Below are 18,807 nucleotides of genomic sequence, written 5' to 3'. Positions count from 1 at the left end.
GAGAAATCCATTTCCAAGAAATCCAGCTTGTAAATTATTTTCCCCTTCACCTCCCACTCCAACTCTTAAGGAATGGAAGAGCTCAGGCTCTTTCCTGGACAGCACCCATGCATCCAGGTGGGCTATACACATGTCAGAGAGGCAGCATCATTATCCCAAAATTTCCAGGTGTTTTTGGAGTGCTGGGCTTAAAAACACCCCTGTGACCCTCACTAGCACAGGCACAGATGTCAGGATTCCTGGAGTTTGCACCATTTCTGGAGAAAACAGAATGGTGACATTACAAAAGACAAATTCATTTTTCTCTGCCTGGATAACCAAAACCAAAAATACCACATTCTGTTGTTGATTTTATTTCTGCTAGTAAATGCTTAAAACAAACCATTAAAAAACAAAACAAAAAAATCTCTCACTTCAAGCCCTTCCCACATCCACCAGGAACACAGTCAGACCTGGAGTGACTATTCCTGGCTCAGGCTCACAGCAGGGACACTTTTAAGCTGCAGGAAACATTGCCCGTGGCTAAGCCAGGTCTGGCTTCTGCTTCTCTTCCACCTGCACCCAGATCACTCCTGGGCTTTGCTCTGCACCCAATCCCTCCCAAAGGGCAACTTCCAAGCCACAGTCAAGGTGGAGCTTTTTGGCAGGACCGAGTCTCTCCCTGCCACACCTAAACGAGGACGGTGCCACCTCCCTCACTCTGAGGGATGATCCAAGGGCAAACCCGGACCAGGAAGGGACTGAACAGACCCCTTTGTCTGAACTGTCCCCTTCCTTTCTCCCAGGACAGAGCAGGCATGTCTGCACCCTGCACTCCCATGCAGCCAGGCCACAAACCCTGGGGACAGTCGGTGCTGTCCCCGGCGCCGCAGGACCCCGGCACACCCAGGGTTAACTGGGCTTCTTCCCGCCGGTCATGCTCTGCTCGGGGGGCAGCACCGTCTCAATCTGGAACGAAACAAACTGGCCCTTCTTCAGCTTCTTCAGGGAGCTGGCAGGGCTGCCCCCAAACACGTTGTCTTCCACCTTGAAGGCCAGAGAGGGCAGGCCCCGAGTTTTCCTTTTGGCGCCCTTGCGCTCGCGCTTGCAGGCCGTGGTCATGTTGGAGATCACCTGCCAGGAGAAAGGAGGGGTTGGGCTTCCAGGGGTCACTCAGACACCAGCTCAGCTCTGACACAAGCTCTGTGAATCCCAGAATCCCAGAATCCTTAGGGTTGGAATCCTTAGCTCTGGAGATCGTCCAGGCTAACCCCGTGTCCAGGCAGGGTCACCTGGAGCAGGTGACACAGGAATGTGTCCAGGTGGCTTTGGAATGTCTCCACAGAGGGACAATCCACGGCCCCCCTGGGCAGTTCTAGTGCTCTGGCACTTTAAAGGAGAGAAGCTCTTCCTCACATTGAGGTGGAACTTCTTGTGGTTTAGTTTATGGCCATTCCTCTTCATTCTGTCATTGGGCACCACTGAGAAGAGCCTGGCACAATCACCTGACACCCCTCAGAGATATTTCTGTGGGTTGATGAGATCCCCTCTCAGTCTTCTCCAGACTGAGCAGGCCCAGCTCCCACGGTCCTTCCTTGTAAGAGAGGCTGAGAGGGAGTGAGAGCTGGCAGTGTCACAGCTGAATGCACCTGGGGCAAGGGAGGGACTCAGCAGGGACTTCCCAGCCTTGTTCTCACCACCCAAACCAGCAGGAGACCTTGCAGTGTGAAACTGTAATTCCACGGCCGAGCTCAGAGCTGCCAGTCAGTAGAGGGCAGAAGGGGATCTAGGCTGGAGTGCCACAGAGCCCAGGGAAGCTTTATCACCTCCTGTTAATTACAGCCCCAACCCCTGCCTGGATGCAGGAGAGAGCCAGTGATCCCAACAGCAGAGGCTCCCTCAGGGACAGGACAGCTCTCACTGCCTTGTGCCAGGATCTGCAGCTCCATTTCACAGAAGGGGAGCTGAGCTAGTGAACCTGAGCTGCCAAAGGGATCAGATCCTACATATCCAGTTCCCAGGCCCTCCTCCCTCCTGTCCCATATTCCTCCTGTCGTTCCCTGGCAAGAACAACCACAGTCCAGGTGAGATCAGAGAGAACCACACAACCCTGAGTGTAAGAAATGACTGAGCAAACAAAGCACTTGAGCCTTTTCTGTAGTTTTTTGGCACACAGCTCACCAGGCATTTCACAGGGGACACTGAGGTCATTTTTCAAGTGAGGGAATCAAGGACTAGAGAGACAAAATGAGCTGCCCAAGGTCACCCAGCATGTCAGAGACAGTCAGAAGCTGCATGCTGACTTTGCTCCCCAGGCCCATCTCCCTGCCCACTGGGCCACTACTCCTCATGGTAGCCCAAACCTCCTCATATTTTGGAGCAGGGCTACTTTAAACCTTTGCAGTTACACAGCATCTCCCTGAAGGCTTCTTGTCCCTGCCTAAGGAGGGACTGACTCCCTTGGCTGATTTGAGATGCAGATTACAAGGCAGGGAGCTGGGCAGGCTGGGACACAGCTCTCATTAGCCTGATGGAGCAAGTCAGTCCCTCGTATTTCATCACCCACCTCTGAGCAGCACCACCAGCAGCTCCCCTGTGGTGCTGGCCCAGAGGGTCCAGCTCTGCTCCTGCTGCCCTTGGCACACTCTGAGGTGCCACCTCTCCTCTCAGGCCAGGCTTGGACTTAGCTGCAAAATGATTTCAAGGCACCACAAGACTTACAATCTCCTTCACCACGTTCTGCTGCTCCTGCACCGTGGCTGTGAACGGCGGGAGGCTGTCGGCCTTACCAGAGCCAGCCCCCTGCTCTTTAGAGTCCTTGACAAAATCCACCTGCAAGGCACAGATTCGGGTGTTACTCTGCAACCACAGCAGTGACAAAGCTCCTGCAAGGCTCCCCTGGGCCGGGCAGTTACCTCTGAGGACAGGCACACGTATCTGTTGAACATGAGGAAGAAGGGGCTGTACTTGGTGGCCGAGTTGACTGAGGTGCGGAACTCGAAGAGGACGGGGTCCAGGTGCGCGTCCCACTCGCTGGGCTTCTCGTTCACCACGCTGCAGATGGAGGCCCTGAGCACCTCAGCACTGTGGTCACCAGGGCTGGGGGGGTCTGTGGGGTCTGTGGGTGTGAGGAGCTGTGAGATGTTCCAGCGCTCGCACAGGTGCCGGCTGACCTGGGAGAACACGGAGATGACGGCGTGTCAGCCCCGGAGCAGCCTCCAAAGCACTGTCTCCTGTGCCAGGACAGGCATTGTCCCCCCTGTGCCAGGACAGGTTCTGTCCCCCCTGTGCCAGGACAGGCTCTGTCCCCCCTGTGCCAGGACAGGCTCTGTCCCCCCTGTGCCAGGACAGGCACTGTTTGCCCTGTGCCAGTCTGAAAACACTCCCCAGAAAAATGAGAGCCTGAGAAAATGTTTTGCAATGACAGCTCCTGTGCTTGAAGCTCTCCACAGCACCGGGAAGCTGCGTTAATCCCAGGGTAGGGCTGGAATTTCGTGCACATGGTCTTTCCTTAGCAGAGAGGACTTGCACCACTGATCTACAACTTTAAATCCCTGCCAAGGTGAAAGCACAGGCAAATCAGCTCCCACGCCTGGCAAATCAGCTCCCACTCCCAACAGGGGCAGGGATACGGCAGCATCAGCATCTCACCCCCACTACACAGCACATCACAACTCTGCCTTCAGGACCTGCTGCTTGCTGAAGGTCACACTGTCCCAAAAATCCTGCTGAAGGTCACATTGTCCAGAAAACCTGCTGAAGGTCACTTTGCTTCCCCCTGAACCAGCCCACAGCAGACCTACCTCCTCACAGAAGTCCCAGCTCTGACTGGTGTAAATGTTCTTGGAGGCACCAAACCTGGGCAAGAAGAGGACACACAACTGGTGTTACTCCATCAGCTGAGGCAGAGCCCAAGAAGTTCCATCTTTATGGGTGAAAATGTGACAGGAAGGGGACAGGACCCTCCAGTGGAGCTGCTGTGACCTCCCCAAGAGCAGAGAGGTCTGCTGGTCCCTCTGCTCCAAACCAGCCACGCCTGTTTGCTTTGGAATGATGAGGCAGCAGGAGAAATGAGAGCAGCTTCTTGCTCTGAATTCAAATCTCCACTGGCCCCACGTTGTTTTCCACAAGGACAATGTCACGTGGTGACAGGAACACTTTCTAGGAGAAATCTGGGAATGGCTTTAAAGCTTCTGCAGAGAACTGGGACAGAGCTCCCCTGGCCTCGGGCTACTCAGAAACATTTCTGCCTCTTTCTTCTCTGCCCATAACAGGAGGATAGCAGGCTCTTCCCAGGGAGTTTGTAAAGAGCAACTGAGAGCCACTGCATGGTCTCTCCTGTAGAAGGGAGAATTCCTGCTCTCATAGGAAAACACCCTGAGGACACCAGGTATTTTTGCAACTGCAGAGGTGCAATGTAACCAACAGCAGAGGAGCCCACCTGTAAAAAACAGTAGCCAGGGCTTTAGCCACGGAGAAAGGATCTTTCTTCTGCAGAGGAACAGCCTCCACCCACTTGGTGAAGTAGTCAGTCACAAGCAGGACGTGTGTGTTGCTCTGGCTTGTCTCAGGAAAAGGCCCTGCATAAACAGCCATCAAAAAAAAAATCAATATGATGCCCTCATATCCCCCAAAAGGGCAAAGTGAAAAACCCAGTCGCTGCAGAAGTGACCACGACTCTCTTCTGCAATGTCATTTGGCCAGAACATTTTCGGTGACCTTGGTCAGCAAAAATACACCCGTGGGAGCCTCAGTTCTGGGGAAGAGAGCCCGCCCACAGCTCTCACCGTGTGTGCAGAGGGAGCCCGGCCAAGCCCAGGGATCAGATTGCAGCCTGGGCGGCTGCCGTGGCCTCCTTGGCACCTCGTCAGAGGCCCCGGCAGCTCTCCCTCGGTGCGTGTGGCAGCAGGTCCGCCACGCTCCCGCTGGAGGGAGGAGCCCCGAGAGCCACTTGAGGCTCTCACTCACCGTGGATGTCTAATCCCAGCACTTCCCAGGGGGATTCCACCCTGACGGGCCGCGCCTTCCGCGTCACATTCTTGTTGTGCTCTGCGTTCTGGCACGTTTCACACATCTTGATCTGGAGAGGGAAAAGAGGGATCAAAGGACTTGGGAACGTGCTGATGGATCCTGTCAGACTCAGACTGCACCGTGAGACACACAGCAGGGCTCAGCACTTTCCTTTCTCCCAACAAAATAAGGAGGTGCAGGAAAAAAAGAGGGCGAAACACAATAGGCTGACGCATCTCACCTTTCACAAGGCTCACCTGACAGCTTTCTCTGACACAATAACCAAATTTCTCAACATGGCCTACAGCTAAGCTATTTCTCACTCTGTTTCCAGGCGAATTTTTATTGCATTTTGACCTCCTACTGCTGGTTAGAGAAATCCTCAGCCCTAGGACGCTGGAGGAGCTCAGACCATGCAATGCAAGCACACTCCTTAAACCACAGTGCTGCAGAGTCCTGCTGCAGGGAACTGCCAGCAATGAAACAGGCGAGGCGAAGCAGCTGAGCAGACACCGAGATCCTCCTCTTGCCATAGTTTAGGGAACTGGGCAGTTCTGGAAAGAATCCAAACTGCCCAAAGCTAGGCTCAGCAACTTGTCTGAAACAATCCCACATTGCCACGCTGATCAAAACTGCCCTGCACGAGAAGGCTGAGGAGGCTTCCCGACACTCAGGGGAAGACATCCAGCCTACCCAGCTGCCTGGGGACGCTCCAAGATTCACCTGCAGGGTAGCTCGGTGTGTGGCTTCCCAGCACATGCACAGGCAATGACATCATCCCTGCACCAGCGCTCCTGTGGCTGCTGTCTCGGGACTGCTGCCAGCACCGGTGTCACAGACACGGTCACTGCCCTCCACTTACCCAGTCCACAACATCTTTCACGATGCCCAGCCAGTAGTACCGGCTCTGGATGCGGTGCACGGTCTTTTTCTGGCCCAGGTGGTTCCCGATTTCGGTGAAATGGCTTTCCAGGAAGACCTGGCGCCTCCGCTCGGGGTCCACGATCACCTCGCGCTTCTCCTCCTTCTTGGGTCCCACGTAGTAGAGGCAGCCGCCTGCGGATGCCAGAGGTTTGTCTGCAGCCCTCCCACAGCTGCTCGCCGCCAGAGAAGGCTCATTTTGCACAGTGGGAAACCCAGCTGGGACACGGCTCCTGCTGCCCCTGGACCAGCTGCTAAGCTGGAATCACCCCTACGCACGGCGACGGAGCTTTTCTGCACCCAGGACTGTGTGAAATCCTCCGCTACCGCAAAGCCACGGGGCAGCCGTGGAGCGCCGGTGCTGACGCGACCCCGCTCGGTGCCCGTGAGGCGGTGCCGGGCCCGGGCCCGGCCGGGGAGCGGCGGCCGCGATGGCGCTGCCCAGAGCCGCATCCCCTCCCCACGCCGAGCCTCCGGCACATGCATCCCCCGGTGTGCGGGGCCGGCACCGCCCGCCTCCCCCCGGGCAGGCCCAGGGCAGCCTGACACCCCCGCGCCGCCCCCGGTCCCCACCGTCCACGACGAACTTCTGGGCGTAGCGCTTGAGGTTCTTCCTCTTGATGGAGCAGAAGCTGGGCGGGAAGCAGCCCTCGGCCAGCAGCCGGTAGATGTCCTCGAACTTGCTGCCGTGGCTGCAGGGCTCGGCCGCCACCACCACCTCCCGCTCGGCCTCGGGCAGCGCCGCGTCCATGGCCGGGCCGGGCCGGGCCGGGCCGGGGCCGCGCTCAGCCCGCCGCGCGCGCTCCCGGAGCGCGCTCCCGCCGCCCGCGCGCGCGCCCCGCCGGGGGAGCTCAGGGAGCGTCTGCAAAGAACCTTCGGCGGCCGCTGCCGCTCCGAGCGGGCCCGGCCCGGCCCCGAGGGCTGCGGGGCAGCGGCCGCGCTGCGGAACCGGGCCGCGGTGGCGTCACGGAGATGACAAAAACACCGAGCGTAAAACCGGGGAGATTCCGCCGCTTTCCGTTTTCGCCTCGGTTGGGAATTTGCCGATGCACCCTCCCGCGGGCGGAAGCGGAGCCCTTTGAGGGCAGGACCGAGTCGCGTTCTCCGGCAGGAAACATGTCCGCGGGCCGCCCGTTCCGCGGGTGCGCCTGTTTCTTCACCGACAACATCTTCGTGGGGCGGTTCGGGCTCCACGTGCGGTACCGGGACGAGCCCCAGCTCCGCCGGGACTACGGCCGGGTAGCGCGGGGGACGGGCGGGCCGGGGGCAGCGGGCCGCGCCGGCGGCCGCGGCGGTGACAGGCCCGTGTGTTGCAGGCGCTGCGGGAGCGCGGCTGCCGGAGCGAGGAGCAGTTCCGGGAGGTGCTGAGGGAGGTGAGCGGCGGGAGCCCCTCACGGCCACCGGGGGCTCGGGGCACCAGGATGGGCTGGGTGCGGAGGGACATTGAAACTCATCCTGGCCACGGCAGGGACATTTCCCACTGTCCCAGGTGCTCCAGTCCCTCCAGCCTGGCCTTGGGCACTGCCAGGGATCCATGACAGCCACAGCTGCTCTGGGCACCTGTGCCTCACCTCCTTCACAGGGAGGAATTTCTCCCCAGAATGCCTGTCCTCTGTCAGTGTGAACCATTCCCTGTGTCCTGTCACTCCAGCCCTCGGAAATCGTCTCTCTCCAAGGTTTTTTGTCGGCCCCTGCAAGGCCACGCTGAGCTCAGCCCAAAGCTCCTCCTGCCCAGGTGAACACCCCAGCCCTGCCAGCCTTTCCTGCCAGCAGAGCTGCTCCGTCCCCCGGCCCCCTCAGGGACCCCCTCAGCCCCGGCCCCCTCAAGGATCCCCTCGGCCCCGGCCCCCTCAGGGACCCCCTCAGCCCCGGCAGTGCCACACCGGGGGTCGGTCCCCGCGGGAGTTCGGGCCTTGCTGGAGCCCCTCTGCTCCTGCACCGCGTCCCGATCCAGCCCGGGGCCGGGCGGAGTCCCCAGGGAAGAATTCCCCGCGGGCGCCATCAGCGAGGAGTTTATTCAGCCGCCACCCTGCGATTAAATCCTGTCAGTCAACACAGCCCAGCCGCTCCCTCCGTGGGTTTACTCCGCTGGCTCCCAGTGCCCTCGTTTGTCTTTCCTTGTCCCTTCCTGTGCCAATCATTTTTAAAGGCAGCCCCAAGATGGGATCCTGCAGAAATTCACCTTTTATCACAGAATTTCTGCTTCTTTCCAGGCCTGGGACAGGGATCAGTCACTCACCAGCTCCAATGTCACCTGACTCTAAGGGGACAGACAGGTTCTTTTAGGAATTCTTGGCAGAATGACGGTGGCTGTAAATTATACTGTAATTAAAGCTTTATTAACTGGATAATTATGATTCATACAACAGAGAATTTATGAGTAGAACAGCACAGGATTTCCCCAGGCAGAATCGATGGAGCACAACGAGCAATGTAATACAGAATTTATAAAACAAGATCCTAACTTTGGCTGCAATTTATAATCACCTTGGTCCTAAGCATTTTATAATCACCTGCAGATCTGCTCAGACCTGCATACAAGGTTTGCTGTATCAATATAAACATCATAGAGGAGACTTAGAAATTACACAAACAAATAGGAGTCACTCAGTGCTGGCAGGAAGCAGATGACAGTGGCTGTCCCTGGCTGGGGAAGGGCACAGCTCTCCCTGTCCAGCAGCAGTTCCAGTCCAAATTTCCCACTTAGAACTCAGTTCTGATTTTTTAGGCAGTGCTGGGTTACAGATCCCTGCCCTGTGACCTTGGGGCTGGGAGGGAGGGGAAGAGGAAGGAAGCTGAGAAATCTGTTGGATTTGTCTGCTTGGTTCCCAAGACCTTCAGGGCCTGACGCTGAGGGAAAGGGAATGAGCACAGGAGCTGCTTGGGGAATGGCTGCTCACTCTCTCCTCACTGAGGACTGCTACAAATGAATCTGGTGAGGGGGAGATAAACGGGAGGAGCTGCCTGGATCAGCTGTTTGCTCTGAAAGGGCAGCTTAGCCTGTCTGCACCACACTTAGCAGTAATCCCTTCATGACAGCACTTGTCTCACTCCCAGCAAATGTCTTTATTTTGGACAATGCTTCCATTGTCAGAACAAAAACCAGATTCTGGAGGTGTCAGAATGCCTGAAAGGGCTGAGAGCTCACAGCTCCACTTGACACTTCCACAGAAAAGTCCTCAGTCACTTTTTAAGCCAAACACTCTGTGTCCCAGAGGTGCCCCCAAACAAAAATAACTGGTTTAAAGCAAGGAGCAAATTCCTGGAGCTGTCCCACTCAGCCCTTGCTGATGTCTGACAGTGTGCTCTGTTGTTCACTTGCAGATTGAGGCAGAAGTGCAGAGGAGGAAACAGTTACCCCAGCAGTCAGTGGAACGGAGAGCCATCATCTCCAAGTGCTACAAACCAAAACACCCAGAGGTGTACACTCTGCAGGTACACAGAAGGTTTGGAATCCCTTTTGCACCCAGAAAAAAAAATCACCTGAGATTTTTATTTTTGCAGTTTGTTTCACCCTCCCTCGGGACTGCACACTGCTAAAGCTGCACTGAATTAAAACACAAGTGTAGCATATGAAAACTGGATTTAAAACGTTAAAAACACAACAGCACAGCATGCTCTCCAGGCAAGACTCCTGGTTCCAGCCAGGAAAAACTTTCCTGTCATGTCTGTGATAAATCTGGCCAGTTACTGCTAAAAACCCCATGAACTAAAGCAAGCAGCAACTGCCCTGCCCCAGCAGGTAAAGCACCAGTGCCATTCTGCATTTCCTGCTGTGGAATTACCAAGTGTGACTCAGCCTTGCTCCCCAGGGACTGGGTATCTCCCTGGGAGCCCATTTCCCTCTCGGGCTCTGCAGGCTGATTTTGTGTTTCTGTGTGATTTTCCCATCCTTCCCTTGACACCAGGACTCCTTCCTGGCCCCAGAGTTTCTGGAAATTGAGAGGTTCTGCACATCTCCAGGTGCTGATCTCCAGGGCCTCCTGAGCCACCTCGAGTCCTTCTCAGGTAAAAAAACAACACCTGATGACACAGAGCTCCCTGGTGAGAGCTGTTCCCAGGCCCTGTCTGGAGCAGCTCTGCTGTGACACAGCTGAGGCACACAGGATGTTCCTCCTGCTGAGGAGGGGCTCTGGAGAGGCAGCAGCTCTGGATCAGAGGCTGTTTTCTGCTTTCCCATCCTGCTGATGTCTCACCAGAGGCCCCAGCTGCAGCAGGGCTGGGGTTTTGGTTGTTCCACACCTCACCAGGAGCCTGCTGAGGCAGCACTGGGAGCTTGGTTTTCCTCTCCAAGTGCTTTCCCATTGCAGACAGCTCCTGTGGGTTAGTCTGGGCTGAAACAGCTTCAGTCTAGATTTCAGTCTTTGAAAAAGACTGAAAAAGGTTTCCAGCTTCCCTGGAGCAGTGAAGCTCCCTGCCTAGCAGAAAAGCTGCCAAGAGACAGAGGGGAAGAGGCAGAGCTGCCTCCTTTCCTCAAGGCAAAGGACAGCAAAGTCTGTGTGCAGGGCTCCTGGATTTATCCAGAGCACCAGTTCCAGACAGAACCTTCTGCTCTGGAAATGAGGGACCAGCATGAAAATCAACCAATACACCCCAGGGCTGACGCAGGGAATGGTGCCAGCACAAGGGGAGCCTGTGGGTGCTGTGCTCTCCTTGCCAGCAGCTCAGTGCAGCTGCACAGGAGCACTGGGAACCTCCCCAGCAAACTCTGTCCCTGTCCTGACAGACAAGAGGATCTATCGGCTCCCAGTGTTCACAGAGCACTTCTGCCAGGCCTTGCTGGATGAGCTGGAGAACTTTGAGCAGTCAGACATGCCTAAGGGCAGGCCCAACACCATGAACAACTACGGGGTAGGACTCATCCCCTGTGCTTCTTTTCCTCCAAATTTCAGTCAAGCAGAGTTTTTAAAGAACACTCACCTTTTAATCTTATTACTCTGTGTTTTCCCCCCATCCCTCTCCACCTTGATCCTCCTTCCTTTTCCCTTTGCTCCAGAGTCCTGGAGCTGAGCCAGGAGGAGGGCAGAGCTCTGAGGAGGCTGCTGAGCTGCTCCCCCCGCTGTCCCGGCGCAGGTTCTGCTGAACGAGCTGGGCATGGACGAGCCTTTCCTGACGCCGCTGCGGGAGCGGCTCCGGCCCATCACGGCGCTGCTGTACCCGGAGCTGGGCGGGGCCTGCCTGGACAGCCACAAAGCCTTCGTGGTCAAGTACTCCGTGCACGAGGACCTGGACCTCAGCTCCCACTACGACAACGCCGAAGTCACCTTGAACGTTTCCCTGGGAAAAGAATTCACAGAAGGAAATTTGTACTTTGGGGAGTTCAGCCAGGTACTGAGCACGTCCCACCCACCTCTCCCTCCTCACCCCTCAGCCTCCAGGCATCCACCGTGGCCTACAAAACAATTCTTCACTTCTGACAGTCAAACCTGCTCTGTCCCTTCCCCATTTCTTGCATGGCTTGGTTATACAGGAGCCTCTTTTGCTGCAATATTCCCATATCCAATCTCAATATTCAGTATTTCAAAGAGAGGACAGATGCAGCTTTGCAGTAGAAACTGGAGTGAAACAAACCAGCCCCTCTCTCCACATCTGAAACTGTGAGCAGGGCGGTGCTGAGGGAGAGATTTATTTCAGATGTGACTTCAAGCTACATCTCTAGCACCTATTTTTAGGACAAGAGAAGGGTGGAAGCTCTCACACAGCAGAGAAACGTGGGTTTTTTTGCTTGAATCTCTCTAAATTCCCTCTGAACTTGGCACTGGGAATGAGGGTCTGCCCTCTCCATGGTGCTCCCTGGGTGCTGTGGGTAAGAGGTGACAAATTTCAACCACTCGAGGGCTTTGCTGGTGTGATACCAACGCCCTGCCTTCGTTGCAGGATCCCAGCCCGGTGCCCCAGTACATCGAGGTGGAGCACGTGCGGGGCCGGGGGCTGCTGCACCGAGGGGGGCAGATCCACGGGGCGCTGCCCATCGCCTCGGGGGAGCGCTGGAACCTCATCGTGTGGATGAGATCATCGGCCGTGCGCAACCGGCTCTGCCCCATGTGCCGCAGGAAACCCGAGCTGGTGGAGGCCGAGGGCTTCGGGGACGGCTTCACGGAGCCCCCGCAGGGGGAGGAGCAGCCCCAGACTGTCAATGTCTGTGCCCTGGGCTAGCAGGGGAGATTCCCCGCACCCAGATGCACAAAGCTCCTCCCTGACCTCCCAGGCTGCACAAGGAGCAGCTCTGACCTCGGGAAGGGATGCAAAGCCAGCCCTGCCAGGATTCCCGCTGGAACTCGGCTCCTGAGGGCTCAGGCTGGGGCTGGAGGACTCTGCAGGCACAGAAACCCCAGCTCTGATTCCCTGCAGGAGCTCTGTCAATATTTCCAAGTGCTCCAGGAAAGCAGCCAAAGCTCCTTGGCCTCTCTGCCAAGAGCAGCACCCCAGGTCCCTCTGGAAATGGGGCAGAATGGGCCAATAAACCAATTCTGTGCTGTTCTTAGGGCTCCTGTCCTCTGCCAGGGCCTCCTGTCTCTCTTTGAGTGGGCAGGAAGGATCTGTTCAGGAATGAGATCCAGGTGGTTCATAGGGAGCTGCTGGGAATTGCCATCACTGGATGTTTGTCTAACCCAGGCTCAGAACAATCCCCCAGGAGCAACACTGATCCCCCAGGGGGGCTGAGAGATCTCCCAAGGCTCCTTGGGAGCACAAACTTCCCTTTCAAAGGTTTTGTGAACCTTATTAAGCAGAGCCAGAGCTCTGGGAGCCACCTGCAGCACAGCAGAACTTCCCAGAGGAGGACGAGATGTACATTTAATTCCCTCTGCTTTATTTCCATGAGCCAGTGAAAATATGAAATAACTCTGCCAACCTGGGTGCAGCAGCAGACGAGGCCTGGGGCTGCTGAATTTGGCACCAAGATCCCCCAGGAACTGATGGATTGGAAGGGTTGAGTGCTTTCCCCTCCTTCCTTCCAGCTGGCTGAAAGCTTGTGACACTTCCATCTACTAAACAAACTAAAAAAGCCAAATATTGTCTGATTTCCCCTTGGAAAATTAACTCGATACTGGATAGATGCTGCTGAATGTATGAGGGGCTTTTCCATGGATGTGTTCAGTGCAGTAATCAGAGCACAAGGGCAGTCACATCGGTGATTGTGGAGGGCTGAACTGTGAGCAGCTCGCACAAAAGGTGTTCGTTCATTGAGCTCTCCCAGCGGCCCCGCTGGATTTTAGCACAGGGCGCTGATGAGCTGCTCATTAGCAAAGCTCATTAAAATTACACCGGGGGAAGGAAACCGGCGGTTGTATCTGAGCGAGGAGTCGCTACCAAGAAACGCAGTCTCGAAGCCTTTACCTCGTTCACTGGCGAACGTGAGCGCTCCCGATCTGCTCGAATCCTCCCCAAAAACTGAGCTGCGGCCCGGGCGAGGCGGCCCCCGGAACCAAAGAGCGCGGCCCGGCTGCTGCCCGGCCCCGCGCGCGGCGGACGGAGGCGGGAGGCGGCCAGCGCGGCCCCGGCGGCGGGAGCCCCGCTCGGGGCGGCGGGACCCGGCCCGGTGAGTCCCCGCTCCTCCCGCTCCCTCCCGCTCCTCTTACCTGCGGCGGGGCCGGGCCGGGCCGGCTGAGGACACCGGAGAAGGGCGGGCCGGGGGGGCACGGGCCCGAGCGCTGCGGCGGCCCCGGGGCCGGGGGGGCTGATAAAGAGCTGCGCACTTAAAGGGGCCGCGCCTGGAGCCGCGCGCGCAGAACGCTCCCGCTGAGCTCTTAAAGGGCCAGCGCACCTTGCACGGGTTCTTAAAGGGCCAGCGCACCTCGTGCTGAGCTCTTAAAGGGCCAGCGCACCTCGCGTTTCGCAGGCTCCCCGTGCCGGGGCTGAGGGCAGGCACAGCCCCTCCAGCCGCCCGGGGCACAGCAGCGCGGGGGCCGGGCCTGGGCAGGGCTGGGTGGGCCGGAGGAGTCGCTGTGGGCCCTGCCCGGTGTCAGGATGGAGGTGAGAGCCCGGCTTGAGGCAGAGCTGGCCTGGGATGCTGCTGGATTTGGGGTTTGTCACTGGGATGCTGCTGTCTGAGCCCAGCTCCAGACCCATGATCCTGCTGCTGTGGATGTATAACAGTGGGTTTTTCCTGCTGCCACAGCCAGAAGAGAAAGATCCGAGTCCCATACGCTGCCCCGGGCAAGGGGCAGCTGCTGGGTGTGTGTGCATGAAGGACTCTCATCCTCTCACCCTTCCCTGCATGCATGTAATGGTTCTCATTGGTTCTGGAGTCTTTTCCTGATTGAAATTTCCCTATGGAAATCAATCGAAGGTCTGATTTGCTCGGGAGCAAATCCAAATTGCTGCCTGGGAATGTCGAGGTGGTAAACAAACAATTCATTAAATGTGGTGGTTGGAAGGTGGCTGTGAGAAAGCGTTCCCAGCTCCTGCTCTGCCCACGGTGCCAGTTTGTTTTTTAAATTAATGAGAGCATGGATCACACTGGCCTGGGGCCGCCGGCGTCCCTGGGGCTGATGGACAGGGATAGCAGCTCAATGCATCATCTGTTTTCTAAGAGTAAATTGGAATATTAAAAACTCATTCTTCCCCTTGGCTTGTGCCCGCTCACAGCATTTTAAGTAACGGGGGGTTGACTCAGGGAGGACGTTTTGTTCTGCTGACTGTGGCTGCAGTGTCCATCAGCCCTTGCCTGTGTCCATCTCTGGTGCAGCTTCTCCTGCTGGCTCCTGGTGCCATGGAGTGACCATGGGGTGACCATGGGGTGACCATGGGGTGACCACGGGCACAGCCCTGCTCTGTGCCTGCCCCAGCAGGGTCAGCCCAATCCTCCAGGGACAAACAGCAGGAGCGCAGGGAAAAGCTGCTGGAAGGTTTTCCTGGTGGAAAGCCTGCCTGGAGACACTTGTCTGAGGCAGCTGAGGGCTGTCCCTGTGCCAGCTCCCTGCCCAGGCTCCGTGGTGGGGGTTGGAGGAATCCCCTGAGGCCATGATGGGAGATGGGCAGGGTGTGAGCAGGGAGGGAGTTTACCCGGAGCAGGTTTGCCAGGGCTGCTGTCTCAGACTGGAGTGAGGGATTTTGGGCTGCTGGGCAGGGTTGGTCCCCCCGTGGCTCTGATGTGACCCCTCCCTTTCCCCCTTTCCCCAGGAGCTGCCATGGCCCACAGCCGCTCGCGGAAGCGCTCGCGGAGCAGGAGCAAAAGCGACTCCCGGAGCAGGCAGGAGAGGAAGGAGAAGAAAAGGAGGAAGAGCAGCAAGGACTCGCAGCAGGGCAGCAGCTCTCCACCGAGGAAGAGGATCTCTGGCTCTCATGGACACACCTCCAGCTTGGCAGCAGCCAGGGAAGGTGGGGAAGGCCCCGAGCCTGTGCTTACTCCACATTTCCCTGGGGAAGGTGCACAGAGAGGGCCCGGGGGGAGAAGAGGGTCCCTGGTTTTAGTTGGTGTCTGTCACCTTGTCCTGCACTTTGTGCCCACTTTGATCTCATGCTGACAAGTTCAGAGCTCTCAGCCCCTCCATGAGCAGCCCTGGTACCACAGAGCATCCTGGGTTGAACGTGGGAACAGAGGGGAATTCCAGGCAGGAAAGAAACCAGGCTGGGAGAGGATAAAAACCAACATCTCTGCTGCTGCAGGGCCAGGGCTGCCCCACTCACCCTCTTCTTGTGAATTGCAGAAAAGAAGAAGGAAGGAAAGGACAAAAAGAAGAGGAAGGCCAGTACCTCTTCCTCTGGGACGTCTTCGTCCACCAGCTCTTCCTCATCTTCCTCTTCCTCCAGCTCCTCTTCTGATGACTCCAGTGACAGCGACTCCAAAGTGAAGAAGAGTCAAGACAGCAAAAAAAAGCGAGTGAAACAGAAAGACAAAAAGAAGAGGAAGAAGAAGAAGAAAAAAATAAAGAAGAAATCAAAGAAGGCGGCAAAGGAGAGGGCTAAGGAGGAGAAAGCCAAGGGAGAAGAGGTGCCTGGCCCCTCGCTGGAGCAGTGGCAGAAGGAGTCAGTGGTGGACTCTGGGCCAGGTAATGAAGCTCTTTCCCTCCTGCTGGAGCCTGTGCTGGTCCCTTTCCATCTGGGGTGTCTGAGGGAAGCAGGGCTGGGTACAGGGAGGAGCCCCAGGCTCCCTTCCCTCCTGTCTATGGTGCCCACCTTTGAGCCACACTCAGAGACTGGTTTGTAAAGTGTCAGGATGTGGTTTATAGATGGGAGTGGGGAACAAAGAGGCCAAATGGAAGGACACAGTCAGCAGCAAATCCTGGCAAAGCTGGTCCAAAGGGATGTGAAGTGTCCCTTTCTTGTGAGGTTTGTCACCACACCCTGAGCACCGCCGGGAATGGGGTGTGGAACGTTGTCCATGGGCTGCAGCCCCGGTGCTGTGCCCTGTCCTGGAGCACAGCTCTGACTGAGCCCTGCTGACCCCAGTTCTGACAGATGAGCAGAAGTCCCGGATCCAGGCCATGAAGCCGATGACCAAGGAGGAGTGGGACGCGCGGCAGAGCGTGATCAGGAGAGTGCTGGATCCCGAGACCGGGAGAACCAGGTATGGCCTGGGCTCTCCATTCCCATCCATGCTGGGGGGGCTGGGGGCCATCCTGTCCATGGCACTGCAGCACCACACCTGAACCCCCTTCAGTAGCACAGGCCTGAGCCAACCCCTCACAGTCCCCCCTCATCAGGCCTGGTGTGACTTACCCAGAGTGTGACACAATGACACCAAACCATTGAATTGTGTGCACACAAGGGACTCTGGGCTGTGTCCCACTATCCCATTGCTGCATCCACTCACCTTTCAGCTCCAAAGCCCTGGGCCCTGGTAACACCCAGGTGGGAGTGAGGAGCATGTGCCCTGTGGGGTTACAGACAGTGATCAAACCCAAGTTCATTTAGCTGCCAAATAGAAATGACCCAGTTTTTAATAAACTGCATCTTTTCAGCAAGCAGAAAACGTCATGCTGAAGAGAATTGGGTATGACAAGTCCAGTCTTAAAATAGAAGGCAGCCTGCAGGGCTCAGGGAGGTGTGGAACAAAGGTCGGTTCCCTGTAAGGCACGTAATGAAGACAATTAAATTTCTGTTCATGTCTGGAGGTGTGAGCCGCCTCCAACACTTGCTTGGAATTTGCTCAGCAAGATATTCCCCAGCCTGGCTGCATTTCAGGCCCAAACTGGCTCCTGTTCCTGAATGGCTTTGCAGATTCCTGGGGCAGCCAGGACCACACCTGAATTCTATGAAAAAACAAAGAGGTTTTGCATGGGTTGAGGCACTGTGGATTGTAGGGTGACAGGGGATGCTTTCATTGGGATTGTTTTGCTGTGCCAGTGTGACTGAGAGCACACAGCAGGCAGTGCCCTCAGCCTGGGGCAGAGCCAGCTGGCCCTCAGCTCTCAGGGGAGCACTCCTGTCCTTGCTGCAGTGTGTGACATTAATCCCACGGGAGCAATGGCATGGCCTGCTGTGCTGTTTAAGCTTGACACAAAACCAAAGTCACAAAATGCAGTGTCAGGGGTGGCTCAGCCCTGGCCTTGCCTGGAGCTGCATCTGCCCAGCACCTGCTCCTGGTCTGGGGGAGCTGGGGCACAGCAGGTGCCCTCGGGGTGGGGGTCACATCTTTGCAGCTGCAGGAACTGGCCAGTACCCTCAGGGCTCCTGGGCCTGTGCTTGTCTTGCAGGCTCATTAAGGGGGACGGGGAAGTCCTGGAAGAAATCGTCAGCAAGGAGAGACACAAGGAGATTAACAAGGTAGGGGGAACTGGGCACCAGCATGAGCTGCACGGGGGTCTGGGCACAGCCAGGGAGCTGCTGCACCCAGAGGGGTTGTGTTTCCACCCTGGGGATGAGCTGAGCCCTGCAGCACTGCCAGGGCCCCCAGGGTGGTGCTGGTGGTCCTGCAGGCCGGGGCAGGGAGTGCTGTGAGTGCTGTGTGTCCCTTGCAGCAAGCCACCCGTGGGGATGGGCTGGCCTTCCAGGTGAGGACGGGGCTGCTGCAGTGAGGGCAGGCCCCAGCCAGCCCTGGAGCCCTTCCTGTGCCCCTGCCAGCCCAGGGGGAGCCTCTGCCTCTGGACCACGCAGACAGCACCGTGTCAAGGTGTTCCCCAGGGGCCCTTTCCAGCTGCTCTGTAAGTTACTGACTGGGAAGGAGAATGACTTGAGTGGCTCCTCTCCCAGTGAACAGCTTCTCCCCTCCCTGTCCCAGCTCAGGCCAGTGTGGCTGTAATGCACCTGAGCCATCTGCCCCAATGCTCCTGTGGATGCTGAGGAGCTCAGCAGCACCCAGGGGACAGGCTCGAGGGTGCTGAGCACCTCAGGGTGCTCTGGGCTTTGGGGGGCAGGAGTCAATGCTGTGGCCAGGACAGGGTGTACCAGGGCCACAAAACACTCAGCTGGCTGCCACTTCTTCCCCTCAGGGGCTGCTCATGGCCCTTTCCCTGCTGGATCTGGCTTAGAGGCCCTTTGCACTCCCTGAGCCTGCTCAGACAGGAGTGGCTGTGGCTCTGCTCAGGCTGCAGCTCCTCTGAGCCCTGAGTGCCACCCTCCACTGAGCCCCAGGGCTTCTCCCAGCCTTCCTGCAGCTTCACCTCCTCGGGTAGGGGAGCACTGACCTGGCACACTGCACTGGCCTCTGTGCAGGTGTGCTTTGTGCAGGGGTGGCTTTGCCTTGCTCTCTGCTCCTGCATGCAACTCGTGTCCCTTCCCCACAGCACAGGCCCTGGGCAGCGCTGGGGCTCTGGGCTGCTCAGGGCCCAGGGCTGCTCTGAACAAACACAGCAGCCTTTTCCCTTGCTGGGAAGACCATAAATCTACAAACTGTAAAAAAGAAAAGGACAAATGGTTTAAAGGACAAATGGGTCCTGCAGGACTGATCTCCACAGAGGGTTTCCTCATTCTGTTCATGGCTGTAACCCCATTAAACTGGCACCTGCTCACATC

The 18,807-nt window shown here is 57.2% G+C and overlaps 2 protein-coding genes and 1 long non-coding RNA gene across 6 annotated transcripts; 2 read left to right on the top strand and 1 right to left on the bottom strand.

Annotated features, from left to right (window-relative positions):
- Positions 1–6,746: 6,746 nt before the first annotated feature.
- On the top strand, positions 6,747–12,390 carry OGFOD2 (2-oxoglutarate and iron dependent oxygenase domain containing 2). The gene is made up of 7 exons (XM_071445025.1): positions 6,747–7,149; positions 7,227–7,283; positions 9,235–9,345; positions 9,819–9,918; positions 10,637–10,761; positions 10,984–11,238; positions 11,788–12,390. Exons 1-7 carry the CDS (start codon positions 6,883–6,885, stop codon positions 12,064–12,066), a joined length of 1,194 nt encoding a protein of 397 aa, XP_071301126.1. The 5' UTR covers positions 6,747–6,882; the 3' UTR covers positions 12,067–12,390.
- On the bottom strand, positions 8,228–13,733 carry LOC139598530 (uncharacterized). 2 transcript variants are annotated; one of them, XR_011681923.1, is made up of 2 exons: positions 13,491–13,733; positions 8,228–11,187 (listed from the first exon to the last, which is right to left on the bottom strand). It is a non-coding gene; the product is annotated as an uncharacterized lncRNA (long non-coding RNA). The 2 variants fall into 2 exon arrangements; XR_011681924.1 differs by lacking the exon at positions 13,491–13,733 and adding an exon at positions 13,249–13,346.
- Positions 12,528–18,805, top strand: ARL6IP4 (ARF like GTPase 6 interacting protein 4). 3 transcript variants are annotated; one of them, XM_071445027.1, is made up of 6 exons: positions 12,528–13,450; positions 15,034–15,231; positions 15,664–15,902; positions 16,303–16,420; positions 17,550–17,619; positions 17,814–18,805. In XM_071445027.1, the coding sequence occupies exons 1-6, from the start codon at positions 13,140–13,142 to the stop codon at positions 17,868–17,870; spliced, it is 993 nt and encodes a 330-aa protein (XP_071301128.1). In that variant the 5' UTR covers positions 12,528–13,139; the 3' UTR covers positions 17,871–18,805. The 3 variants fall into 3 exon arrangements, with proteins under 3 accessions (XP_071301128.1, XP_071301129.1, XP_071301130.1); XM_071445028.1 differs by having other exon boundaries at positions 13,319–13,450; positions 15,561–15,902; XM_071445029.1 differs by lacking the exon at positions 12,528–13,450 and adding an exon at positions 13,861–13,884 and having other exon boundaries at positions 15,561–15,902.
- The last annotated feature ends 2 nt before the right edge of the window (positions 18,806–18,807 follow it).

This window comes from Agelaius tricolor, unplaced genomic scaffold, assembly GCF_023055355.1.
Source record: "Agelaius tricolor isolate 1412-34295 unplaced genomic scaffold, bAgeTri1.0.p SCAF_20, whole genome shotgun sequence".
NCBI classification, from domain to species: Eukaryota; Metazoa; Chordata; class Aves; order Passeriformes; family Icteridae; genus Agelaius; species Agelaius tricolor.
The sequence above is the reverse complement of the archived record's forward strand: the minus strand, read 5'-3'. Positions and strand labels throughout refer to the sequence as shown.